The sequence below is a fragment of the Balaenoptera ricei genome, chromosome 4 (genome assembly GCF_028023285.1).
Source record: "Balaenoptera ricei isolate mBalRic1 chromosome 4, mBalRic1.hap2, whole genome shotgun sequence".
NCBI lineage: Eukaryota > Metazoa > Chordata > Mammalia > Artiodactyla > Balaenopteridae > Balaenoptera > Balaenoptera ricei.
The window spans coordinates 115,144,335-115,158,477 of NC_082642.1; the positions used below are offsets into that span (position 1 = coordinate 115,144,335).

General features: G+C 38.5%; 1 protein-coding gene across 5 annotated transcripts in view; it reads right to left on the reverse strand.

Annotated features, from left to right (window-relative positions):
- The window catches only part of ST3GAL6 (ST3 beta-galactoside alpha-2,3-sialyltransferase 6), a 73,183-nt gene that overhangs the window by 30,503 nt on the left and 28,537 nt on the right, over positions 1-14,143 (reverse strand). For all 5 annotated transcript variants that reach the window (XM_059921314.1, XM_059921312.1, XM_059921311.1 and 2 more), the window contains one exon: positions 3,618-3,717. In XM_059921314.1, coding sequence (XP_059777297.1) covers positions 3,618-3,706 — 89 coding nt within the window. In that variant the 5' untranslated portion in view covers positions 3,707-3,717. The remainder of the gene's footprint in view (positions 1-3,617; positions 3,718-14,143) is intronic.

Sequence of the window (14,143 nt, forward strand, 5' to 3'; positions counted from 1 at the left end):
GGATCCAGACTCAGCCACGAAAGAGCAAAACAGCCTAATATAAAAAACTATTAACGATCATCAGTTGTGTGGAGAATTAATCTAAAAAAGAAAACGAATCAATTCTCTTCTGCAATCACAGGATTCAAAGAGAAACAGCCTAAACCCTTCATGGATTGACTCAATTTTAAACTGTTTTTGGTACAAAATCCACAGTTAAAACTGCTAGGTTTCTGAACTCTGAGGCCAGATGCAGAGAATCATCTTTTGTAAATACCCCAAATGGCAAAAATCTCTTGATTTATATGTAAGGAAGGTACATAAATATGGTGGGCCAGCACACCAAGCCACAAAAACCAAATTATAGTCAGAGGACAAAATAAAGTATAAGATATTACTTGGTTTCTAAGGTTATTCAACCAGAAAACAAACTATTTTGGGATATTGTGAAGACTGTGGGTGTTTTTTCTTAAAAAAAGACAATTACTTGTCTTAAACAGTTTTTAAGGAAGCAAGTTACGAGGTAATTTCCAGCTCCGAGGTAATTACCAGCATCCGAGGTAATTTCACGATACTTTCTGCGTCTGGAGTAATGTGTTAGCTTAGGAGTGACATGAACGTTCCTCAAATTCTGATGACAAGAAAAATGTGCTGAATTTGGACGCTTTTCATTGTCTTCTTTATCATTTCCCCTGTGACCAAGAATAGGATTTGTAGGGAATTAGCAATCTAGTAAACTTCGTGCTTTCTTTTCTGTTCTTTTCTTCCATTACTAAGTACAGGACAGAGACAGAAGTGGCAGAGATGGAGGGAGAGATGCCTGCAGTAGGATCCTCATGTGGTATAAAATCAGACTTCTAAGATCTATGGCTCATTATTTAAGTCCAAAACCTCAAAACTTGTGTCCAAACCGACCCACCTGGCATTGGGTTTTTCCAGTGACCATAAAGATCATTACAATCAACCAGTGATGAAGTTAAATACAGAAGCATCATTTTTTTAATCTAGTAAAACAAAACAAAACCTAGAAACATGATCTAGGATCTACTATTCAAATACTGGCAAAAAGTACCGAATTTTTGTCTAAGACAGGAAGTTTTTATGTGGTTTATTTTGACATCCTATACTCACCACTCATTCAGGATTTAAAGGTCATCAAAACTTGACTCCTCACGGAAGGACTGACAATAGGAAAAAGGATACCTCTACACTAACAGACCGTTGTCCTCCAGGACTACATTATACATTTATAAGCTAAGTGATTTGGGTTTTCCAACCTGTTGTCCACGTCAGCTTTTCTGCTCTGGTCATTTGCATTAAGATGAAGAATTTTTTTAAACATTTATAATACATAGTAGCAATTTCTGAGCAAAAATCTGGGAAACTCAAGTAAAGGAATTTCCAAAAGTACCAGACTTCTGAATTCTCAGTTTTGAAAATATATTTTGAGGAGAAATAGACATAGTCTAATTTGATGCCTTTAGTGTTTTTGAATCACCCATCCTCAGGGTTGAAAAATTGTTTTGTATAACTGAGGGTACTGTTGGTTCAAACTATGTTAGCTTACAGTTTGTTGCAAACATTGTAGAATACAGCAACATGTATATTAACTTTTTCTCTATTTATCTTTATTATAGAAAATATCTTAGAATGTTCTTGATAGAGTAGCACGGTAACGATGGTCTCACACTCAGTGTGAATGGTAGTTTAGCAAAGCATAGCTCAAGGATTTGCAAAGTTAGGAAGAAGGGCAAGAGAGCCTCTCTCCCCACCCCCATCTAACTATGAAATTTGGTAAATTAGAATACTTTGTAAAAACAAATTCATATTAATTACCATCATGTACAAGATGTTTTGTTTTTAACCACACTGAAGATAATCGGGAAAGATTTTTTCCTTAATGTTTCTCCCGAGTGTAGAACTATAACAAAAACTTAATGCTAAGAAACATTTTATATGCACCTTTGAGTATGCAATTTAATCTAGATTATCTAATTTTCCTCCCATAATAACTAATCTGTTTTTAGTATCGGCAACATTTGGCAAGTTTATTTTTTAGATATAAACTGTGGTTCATCTGTTCACTTTTCTAGAAAAAAATCTTTCTCATGAGAAAAAGCATAAATTAACAAGAAAGGAGAGTGACTCGATTTGCTTTTAGAAAAAGAAATGCTTAATCGACTATCCTGTATTTGGACTTATTCAGGTGTTAAGAAATTTAGGGAGGTATAAAGGGTTGAATGACGACAGTGCTCTTTTTTTGTTGTTGTTAATCTAACAGACCAGGCTTAACTGTGGGCTTGAATCCTAAAAGGACAGTTGCCACAGTGGGACGCAAGGAAATGTTTGGTTAGCAGATGAGCACCAGTGACAGCCAAATGGAGGGACACACTTGCATGGTCAGTTTATTCTCTAATTCCAATAAGTTCTTTGCTTTCAGAAGCAAGAAAACATTTCTTCTCCCCTCCCCCTACCCCACCCCCGTTTTTTAAACACACCACAAGGAAAGTACAGACAGTTGCACTACCTCAAACCCTTTGTGACACTTGTAGAAATCAGTAGATTTCTTTTAGATTAGACAGAATCATTTTTTTAATCTCTTGATTTGTTTTCCTTTGGTTCGAAAAGTTGTGTTATACTTGATTGACTCTAGCAAAATTTTGTATGTGGTAGCATAGCTTTAACCTATCCTATTACAATGCTGTTCTGAATTTTCTTTTGGTTTTTAAAAAACAAAACCTGTTGCTTAGAAGCCGTGAACTATTTTACTTTACTTCAACGTGTCAAAATTTCCTTGTTTTAAAAAAAGATCATTTGGGTTCACTCAGGAAATGCATGTCAGGAAGCTTGTATTATAAGTTGACGAGTTGTGATGTATCAGTAACTACTGTTACTCCTTTTTGAAAGAAATATAATTGATTTTGAAGTTTTCTAGATTGTCACATGCTTTGTGACTAATGCAAGGAAATCAAGTCCTGTGTGGTATTAATTCTAGTCATTTCTATTCAGGCTATAAACTGTAGCTAATTTTTATTTGCAATTAATTTATTCAAACTAAGTACTTTTCAAAATAGAAAAAAAAAGGAAAAATGATAAAAATCTTATTACAGAAGTTTTCTCTTTAATAAAACTACCTGTGCCTCTTCAACTTTTATATGTGACATTTCAAGTCAAAGTCATTTCAAATTGTACATACATCATTATTCACCAAATATTTTTAAACAAAAGGAACCATATGTAGTGTCTACATTTTATCAACAGTCTCTTATCCAAGCATTTTAGACTCTAAGAATCAAGTGCCACTGAGTCTAAGAATTACTCCATCAATTCAAAAAGATGAATTATATAAATAAGAATGTGATGTCCCAAAGATTGTCAACACCACTGCTTCACTGAAAAGTCAATAAAAAGATGTTGTTGTTTATCAATATTTAAACTGTTAGATGTAATGTATAAGATACTAGAATGGTAAAACTCTAATTTATAATGGAAAAGCTAGAAAAGGTTCAAAATGTTACAGCGTTTGTTTTTTATTTGTTTGTTTTTGTTTTTTTTACTAGGTCCCTCTAATATCATTTGCAGGTCTATGTGAAAGACCAGTTTGGTAGTCATTTTTAAACAGCAAAAATAAAACTTACCCATAGGCATTTGTTCCCCACAATATACAATGCAGCACATAATAGAGGAAGACAGCACTCAGGAAGATGGCCACAAGGTACCCTCTCATGGCTGGCCCACCTGAAACACAGGGGATGAAGGCCAAGGGAAAGGCAAGATCATTATACAGGTGATTTACACAATGGCTTACATACAAGCATTAGTGAATAAACATATAGAGCGAAGAGGAGAAGAAACTGACATCAGACTGTTATTTTGGAAACACCCACTAAATTTTCAGAAAATATTTTTTCTGTCTCTCCTCATCCTCTTTAATCAACACAACATGATTCGCGTTTAGACCAATACTTTCCTATGTTAGATAGGAAAAAAATTCATTCAGAACAAAATTTTACACATCTATTTCATATCCAAAACTTTTTTCAGAAATATTAAAAAATACCTATTTTCTCTATCTCAAGAGAAAATGAATATATGCCTTAAGATGTAAACAAACATTTTGTTTTGTCAGTGCTCGAAATGACTTTTAAATGCTATTTATGCTAAAAGTCATTTTCTCATTTTAAAAAACTGGGGGAAAAAAGCTACTAAAAAATATTTCCCACGACCTCAATTTTTTTTTAATTAACTAATTAATTAATTTATTTTTGTCTGCTTTGGGTCTTCATTGCTGCTGACGGGCTTTCCCTAGTTGAGGTGCGCGGGCTTCTCACTGCAGTGGCTTTTCTTGTTGCCGAGCACAGGCTCTAGGCATGCAGGCTTCAGTAGTTGTGGTACGTGGGCTCAGTAGTTGTGTCTCATGGGCTCTAGAGCGCAGGCTCAGTAGTTGTGGCGCACAGGCTTAGTTGCTTCGCAGCATGTGGGATCTTCCCAGAAAGGGCTCGAACCCGTGTCCCCTGCCTTGGCAGCTGGATTCTTAACCACTGTGCCACCAGGGAAGTCCTCCCACATCCTCACTTTTTACACACTTTTAGATGCACCATATCACAGCACAGGTAAATTTAGCTAATTATTTGCTTGTTTTTATACTAAATGGACAGTATAGTTCACTGTACATTTATAGATAGACACACACCTGGACACAATCCTCTCTAGAGTATAAATGCAAAAAAAACAAAACAAAAACAAAAACAAAAAACCCTTTATAAAATATATTTTTTATAGCCTAAAACATTTTGCTTAGTTCCCACTTCTGCTTCAAAGGCAGAAATGAGTATGCTCCCACTTCCACATGTAATTAAATGCAAAAGACAAATTTAATATATGTTTCTATACTGGATCTTCTATTTCAATGCATGTTGCTTAAACAGATATACTATCTCTTTGCATCTCTTATCAAGTTTCTGGTCCATCTAGATACTTGAACGTACCACTGGGCTCACTCCTGTCCATCTCTATTAACCTCAGTTGGGGCAAGGCAGTGTCGAACGTGTGAGTCTGGTTAGATCCTTTTTTTTTTTTTTTTTTTTAATTTTATTGAAGTATAGTTGATTGGTTAGATTCTTAAAGAGCTCCATTGCCTTCTTAAGTATAATCTACCAAACATAAATGAAGCCGTTCTTGATCATGTGAGGTCATCGTAACAAATGTAATAATTGTTCTGGGCTCCATTAGAGTTGAGACCCTCTGGAGCTAACGAGGGTGTGGGGCTGTTTGGAGTTGACCCTAAACTGTAGGGATTATCCCGTGCAGATTGCTGGGCACACCTCCCTTGGTGTCAGCTGTTGCTTCTCACTGCAGTTAAGGCAGTAGTTTACACATACTTCTAATTTAGCGGACATAATCCCCGTGAAGAGTCAACACTGGTTAGAAATCAGAAGACAGGAATCATGGCCCAACTCCACATCATTCCTGGCTTGGAGAGGGGCCTTAGGTAAATCAGTCTCCCTTTTCCAACCTGACTGTTCTCACATGTTGAGGAGTGAGAGCACACAGCCAACCTCTTTGGGCTATTAGATAGAGTGGCCAAAATGATGGGAGTCTGGCATAACCTAGGACACAAGAATATGTGCTGAATAAGTTTGTATATTTTATGGTTGTTTGTTTTCTAAAGCTAAAGCCAGCTGTGCTTTTTTTCTATACAGTAAAATGCATGGGTTTTGCGAAAACCAAAGGGAAACTTGACCTGCCCTTAATGTAGCCTGTGCAGTATTCTTACTGGTCTGACAGAAAGAGTCAGTTGGGCACGGCTGTGGCGGAAAGGCCACGTCCTCTGCTGGCAAAGGGAGTAAAGCATGGCAAGGACTCATAGATCACCTCAGGCCTGTGCTTCCCTTTCCACTTTATTCTGTCTTCCTTGCCCATTTGCAGTGTATGTCTTGATGTACTGCGCATTCTTTTAGAAATCACCTTAAATTCTTGGTAAAAAGCAAGAAATAAATTGCATGATCATTAGTGGGTAAAAAAAAAAGAAAAAGTACGGTTCTGTGATTCTTGAGAAAAAATTGGTAAAATCCAAGTAATGGAGAGAATTAAGGTTTGGGATGATCAGAGTAAAAGTCTAAGACAGTGAGGCATGGGAGATGTTGGACACATCACTGAACTGGTTAATCGAGGAAACAAAGACAGCAAGATAGCTAGCCCAGAGCCCGGCCCTTATGACATGTTCAACAAATGCTAGCTCTGCTTCCTCCCTTTCATGTGTGAGAGAAGTGCTAATATTAAACACTTTGGCCAGAGGCCACAAGTCATGATTCATGATGGCAGGACATAGGGAGCTGGCGTGGCCTGGCCTTGGCTCATTCAGCCCTTTGACTGAACTGGCCTCTGCAAAATGTTTTTTGTTTTTTTCATTCAAGTGTCACGCAAACATGAATGTAGGATAAATATAAAAGACTCCAAAGAACACAATGGAATTCTTTCTATACCCTGTGACTCAGCTGAAATACACTAGAATTAAGCCTTTTTTGTTGTACATTGGACAGTCTCAGATATCAGGGGTGTTTGGAAACTCTGGAAGTTCTAGAATCCACAAGTTAGACTTGGACAGAGAGAGTTTTAGAAATTAATGATACCAGGCTTAAGACTGTCCTGGAAGGCATTTTACCATGGGCCAAAATAGTCACCAAACAATCTGCTTAAATACTCAGATTAAATATTTAAAACTCCACCCAGAGTAACATCAGTTTTGCAAACACCCAACAAGGATGCCACTTATCAGTATCAGCAATTTTTTAAAAACATATTTACATCTAAGGTAAGACAGCATATGAAAGTCTAGAGAAACAACTCAGTATTTACAGTTCAATTTGCTTATCTGTCCCTCAAAACATATTCTTTGGGAAATTTATATATCACTTTACAGAGCACGAAAATATGGGTAAGCGAGATGTTATTTTTTTCCTCACCAGTTTGTGGTTTAGCTGAAGACAAAGAAGTGTGAGAAAACATTTTTTTCCTTCAAAAAGTAAAATGAACCTATTCGTGAAGAGCCACTGCATACACCGCCTGAGAAAAATTTTGGAAGCTTTGCCACTCTCTCACATGTCATGGGCAATTCAAAACATCCATATTCAAGTTGCAAAGCAAACTGGGGCCAGCCAGGATATCCTTGTGATAAACATGTAGAGTGCCTCTGCTTGCTCACAGCAAAAACTTCCACAAATAACTGAATTCTCTAATTATAAGTCTATAAATGAAACACCCATTTTGCTTTGAGCCAAAGACTCAAAGGAACACCAGTAAGAATTTAACATAGAGCGCCTGCTTTAAGGGGAGGAAAAAAAAAAAAAAAAGCCCCTTCAATATAGCTTCAATTACCAAAACAAACAAGTTTCAAGATCTTGACATTAAACAACACATATCAGCTTCTTGGCTGCAGATGCTACTAAGACCAGAGTCCCTAAAACATCCTTCACAAAGTTTAAGCCATAAAGCAATTATTCACCGAAAGTGTGAGTAGAGGGTGTCAAGGGAGAGCAGGAATCACTGGCAGAGATCAAATGTTTATTTCTTCCCAAATTATGATACATAACCCAATAGATGAATAATCTGCATATGCCAAAGTGAGCTCAATCTTGGCAGCAGGTCTTCCTTCTCTTTAATAATAACAGTATATTTTATAAGTTCATAAAATGCTTGTATGTCCATCACTTCATTTAAGGCTCAAAACAAGCTTGATAAACAGATGTGCAAGAGTCTGTCATAGAGAGTGAAGTCAGTCAGAAAGATAAAAACAAATACCGTATGCTAACACATATATATGGAATCTAAAAAAAAAAAAAAAAAAATGGTTCTGAAGAACCTAGGGGCAGGACAGGAATAAAGACACAGACATAGAGAATGGACTTGAGGACACGGGGAGGGGGAAGGGTAAGCTGGGAGGAAGTGAGAGAGTGGCATGGATTTATATATACACTACCAAATGTAAAATAGTGGGAAGCAGCCGCATAGCACAGGGAGATCAGCTCGGTGCTTTGTGACCACCTAGAGGGGTGGGATAGAGAGGGTGGGAGGGAGAAGCAAGAGGGAGGATATATGGGGATATATGTATATGTATAGCTGATTCAATTTGTTATAAAGCAGAAACTAACACACCATTGTAAAGCAATTATACTCCAACAAAGATGTTAAAAAAAAAAAAAGCCAGATGTGCAGGCATCATCTTCTTGATGAACGAGGGAAATGAAAGTTTCTGCGATTCAGTGAGTTGTCCCAACTCACACAGTTTAAGAGACAGAAAAAGACTTAAGTCTGACCATTTCTTTCTCACAGTTCTATTACTGGTGTCATCCTGTCTATCAAGACAGAATACATGAGGAGAACCCAAAAGAGAAAATTCTAATTGACAACTTCCTGACAGTGCGCTGTTGATGGGCAGAGTTCCGAAAGGGAAAATACAGACACGGGTTGCGGGGGGAGGGCTGCAGGACAGCGTTCCCCAAAGTGACATGGCAGGTCCAAGGGTCAGCACCAGCCGAGGGCTTGTTAACATGCGCATTCCCGAGCCCCTACTTCATCTGAGTCTCTAGGGCTTGGAAAAGTATATTGAAACAAGAACACTCCAGTCTGATTCTTATGCCGACCCAAACTACAGTTTGAGAATCACTGCTCTAGGATTCTCAAGAGAACCATGGAGGAATGTACTGAAATACAGAGACCATAACAGATGTTATAATAATGACCCCACTCCATGAGAGCAGGACTTGTCAATCATTTTATTTGCATTTATTTATCTACTTCTACGTGTCACACAGAAGATGCTAAGTAGATAATCGTTGAATGCAGTTACAGATCTCATAACTAGATGCTTTGTATTGATTTTTTATCCAAAATGCCTAGCACATGGCAAATGCCTAATGAATCATGGCTGATTAGAATCATTAAGATATAGCAGTGCTTAGCATTTGTCAAGGCCCCCGACAGATGCTTTTGGTGTATTACCTCATGTAATCCTCACAACCGCCCTGTGAGGGAAATAGTAAACTTACAATTCCCATTTCACAGATGAGAAAACTGAAGCTCTGAGAGTAATATTAACTTACCTGAGCTAATAAATTGCAGAACAGACTCAAACCCGTATCTATCAGACCAGAGTCCACACACTGTACTGCTGCTCTCCAGATGTGAGCTTTTACAAATTGGTGCAGGTCCAGCCTCCTGATACCAGACTAAACATGACAGAATATCTCATCTGCCCATCCTACCAGCTCCCTAAGCAGTATCAATTCTAGGAATTGAAATGGAGATAAAGTTTATAGTCACAAACTGTGCTTAAATAAAACCCTATTACTCACAACCTTGTTCTTCCCCACCCTATTCTGGATTTCAGTAAATCCTTTTTTTTTTTTTTTCTCCATGGTTCTATTGAGTGTCCTGGAGCAGTGATCCTCAAACTTCAGTATGCTTAAGAATCAAACTGGAGGATTCCTATTTCAATGCACATTCTTGAGCCCCAGGGCAACCATAATAGCATTGCTTATAAAAACAAAACAAAAACCCTATGGAATGACACTTGAAAATGGTCAGATTCTTATTTTTAGACTCTCTAATGCTTTTTGAACCCTTGTTTCAAAGAGGCTTGTTTTTCCAAAAACCAGTTAGAAAAAAGCACATTCAGCAATAATTCTGCAAACATCATTCTATTCTCTAAGCACAAAAACCCTGTGGGTATCTCAGTCAATATCACATGATTCCAAGGAAGAAACATGCTTCCACACACAGACGGACCCAGCCTGCCCGGCCTCTCTCCACCCAGTGACCTCTAGGCTAAGCTGCAGACACGTCCTGGTGCCCATCTGTAGGCTCAGCTCCACCCCAACCTGTGAGCCTGATCCTGGACCAAAGGAAAGGGAGCCTGAGACGCCTCCAGCAGCAGCTCAACAGTTTGGTCAGGTTCCTACTGATCCCACACTTGGACATGTCATTCACCTGGCCTGAGTTCCCGTTGCCGGGTCCCTGAATTACATCCTAGTTTTCCAAGGTCTTCATTCTTCTCTCTCTCAGCTACCCCGGCAGCTCAGCAATCAAACATCCAATTCTAAGTAACTAGGATCCTACACCACGTACTCATCCACTCTATCCCTTGATACCCTCTGCTTCCCCAGTGACAGAGGTCTTGCTCTGCTGCTGCTCGGTCTCCTGTCTCATCCAGCGTACCTCTGCTCAGCAGAAATACTCGATAACTTGCATCTTTGTGCGAAATAGAAAAGGACACCCCATCTGGCTCCACACAGCCCTGTGGGCACATAGCTTGGCACGGGCAGGATTTCAACCACAACTTTCCTCTCAGCCAGGTGCCCCTGTTCAAGGGTCACCTCCACAATCTTACCAGGTGGCCCTGCTCTCAGCCTGTGTCCATTCAACCTTGGGAGAGGCTCTTCTTCATTCAGGTCTCCACCAGACCTCAGCTCACACTGACACATACCCGAGACTGTCTGAACTTGGCAACAGATCTTACGAAGAGGAAGGAAGGCAGGATGTATTTACTGCTCAGCTTATGACTCTTCTCTGCAATCACATGCCCCTGTGAGCATGAGCTGCAGCTCTACCTATGCATTAATGTCTAAGTCTCTTAGTCCAGCCCCATGGGTCCCCTAAGCCTCCTAGATCTAGCCGTCTCCATAGAGCCCAAGCCTTAAAGAAGACACACAGGACCTCGCAGCAATGGATGGAAAGGCCTCAGTCCTCTTTAACTCAGTTATCACTCCGCTTTCAAGTAATGATCCTTATTATTAATGGTATGATCCAAATGTGTCTGGAAGCCTCATTTATATACCAAGGACCTCCACCCTCTGGTGCTGATGATCATATAAATAATAGCACACTTCATTAAATACTTACAAAATGCCCAGCACTGCACTAAGCCCTTTTCACATACAATGATGAAAACAGGGGTGCTATCATCCCCACTCAAGAGATCTCTCTGTGTTTTTATATTGTACATTATGGGAAACTTCTAAATTTTACATTCTGGAGAACTATAATTACCGTATTTTTTAACTATAACAGCAAGAACTTAATGTATTCACTTAATACCTTGTTAAGCAAGGGAATGATACACATTAAAGTATGCATTTATTAAAATATACTTAGGGCTTCCCTGGTGGCGCAGTGGTTGAGAATCTGCCTGCCAATGCAGGGGACACGGGTTCGAGCCCTGGTCTGGGAGGATTCCACATGCCGTGGAGCAACTGGGCCCGTGAACCACAACTGCTGAGCCTGCGCGTCTGGAGCCTGTGCTCCGCAACAAGAGAGGCCGCGATAGTGAGAGGCCCGCGCACCGCGATGAAGAGTGACCCCCACTTGCCACAGCTAGAGAAAGCCCTAGCACAGAAACGAAGACCCAATATAGCAATCAATCAATCAATCAATAAATAAATCTTTAAAAATAAATAAATAAATAAATAAATAAAATATACTTACTTAGAAACATTAAAATACAAAAGAAAAAGCTGTTCATTTCAAAATTAAAGAGATAAATCTTAAAGAATTAGTAGTCTCGTTGATCAGATTTCTACTAGAAGGATCTGAAAATTCTCAATAGGCCAAAATTTAAAAATAAAGAATAGCACATATAAAATTCAGTATGCAATATTACACCACCTTAAAAAGCTAAATTTAAATCTGAAGTTCTGAGCTACTGTTATTTAATACAAATTAAGGGGGAAAAAATCTGACATTACTGAATAAATTAATAGAAAATTATAATTTGATTTATGTACCTCCCCCCCGGAAAAGCTATTAGTATAGTTTCAACAAATTGGACCAACTGTATACATTCTGGCTGATTTCTAAATGCATAGTTTTTTCCTTTCTGCATAGCAGAAGAATATGCATAATTTTCTTTCTCTCTTCTTCCCCCCCAATTCTTCTGCTATACAGTGCTATGCAGCTAGTTCTTATATGTATACACACACCTCCTCTTTCAGTCTTTCAAGAAAGCCAGTGCTTGGCTCTACCCACCACCAGTCCCCCCCATCAGGAAGCTTGCACAAGCCTCTTAGATAGCCTCACCCACCAGAGGGCAGACAGCAGAAACAAGAAGAACTACAATTCTGCAGCCTGTGGAACGAAAACCACGTTCACAGAAAGACAGGCAAAACATATAGGCAGAGGACTATGTACCAGATGAAGGGACGAGATAAAACCCCAGAAAAACAACTAAATGAAGTGGAGGTAAGGAAAAGGGATTCAGAATAATGGTAGTGAAGATGATCCAAGACCTCGGAAAAAGAATGGAGGCAAAGATCGAGAAGATACAAGAAATGTTTAACAAACACCTAGAAGAATTAAAGAACAAACAGAAATGAACAATACGATAACTGAAATGAAAAATACACTAGAAGGAATCAATAGCAGACGCAGAAGAACGGATAGATGACCCGGAAAACAGAATGGTGGAATTCACTGCCGTGGAACAGAGTAAAGAAAAAAGAATGAAAAGAAATGAAGACAGCCTAAGAGACCTCTGGGACAACATTAAATGCAACAACATTCGCATTATAGGGGTCCCAGAAGGAGAAGACAGAGAGAAAGGACCAGAGAAAATATTTGAAGAGATTATAGTCAAAAACTTCCCTAACATGGGAAAGGAAATACCCACCCAAGTCCAGGAAGCACAGAGTCCCAGGCAGGATAAACCCAAGGAGAAACACGGCGAGACACATAGTAATCAAATTGACAAAAATTAAAGACAAAGAAAAATTATTGAAAGCAGCAAGGGAAAAATGACAAATAACATTCAAGGGAACTCCCATAAGGTTAACAGCTGACTTCTCAGCAGAAACTCTACAAGGCAGAAGGGAGTGGCATGATATATTTAAAGTGATGTAAGGGAAGAACCTACAACCAAGATCACTCTACCTGGCAAGGATCTCATTCAGATTCGATAGAGAAATCAAAAGCTTTACAGACAAGCAAAAGCTAAGAGAATTCAGCACTACCAAACCAGCTCTACAACAAATGCTAAAGGAACTTCTCTAAGTGGGAAACACAAGAGAAGAAAAGGACCTACGAAAACAAACCCATAACAATTAGGAAAATGGCCACAGGAACATACATATCGATAATTACCTTAAACGTGAATGGATTAAATGCTCCAACCAAAAGACACAGGCTCGCTGAATGGATACAAAAAGAAGGCCCATATATATGCTGTCTACAAGACACCCACTTCAGACCTAGGGACACATACAGACTGAAAGTGAGGGGATGGAAAAAGATATTCCATGCAAAGGGAAACCAAAAGAAAGCTGGAGTAGCAATACTCATATCAGATAAAATAGACTCTAAAATAAAGAATGTTACAAGAGACAAGGAAGGACACTACATAATGATCAAGGGATCAATCCAAGAAGAAGATATAACAATTATGTATGCACCCAACATAGGAGCACCTCAATACATAAGGCAACTGCTAACAGCTATAATAGAGGAAGTCAACAGCAACACAATAATAGTGGGTGACTTTAATACCTCACTTACACCAATGGACAGATTACCCAGACAGAAAATTAATAAGGAAACAAGTTTTAAATAATACAATAGACCAGATAGATTTAATTGATATTTATAGGACATTCCATCCAAAAACAATAGATTACACTTTCTTCTCAAGTGCCCATGGAACATTCTCAAGGAGAGATCACATCTTGGGTCACAAACCAAGCCTTGGTAAATTTAAGAAAACTAAAATTATATCAAGCATCTTTTCTGACCACAACGTTATACGATTAGAAATCAATTACAGGGGAAAAAAACGTAAAAAACACAAACACATGGAGGCTAAACAATACGTTACTAAATAACCAAGAGATCACTGAAGAAATCAAAGGGGAAATCAGAAAATACCTAGAGACAAATGACAACGAAAACACAATGATCCAAAACCTATGGGATGGAGCAAAGGCAGTTCTAAGAGGGTAGTTTATAGCAATATAATCCTACCTCAAAAAACAAAAAAATCTCAAGTAAACAATCTAACCTTACACCTAAAGGAACTAGAGGAAGAAGAACAAACAAAACCCAAAGTTAGTAGAAGGAAAGAAATCATAAAGATCAGAGCAGAAATAAATGAAATAGAAATAAACAAGACAATAGCAAAGAT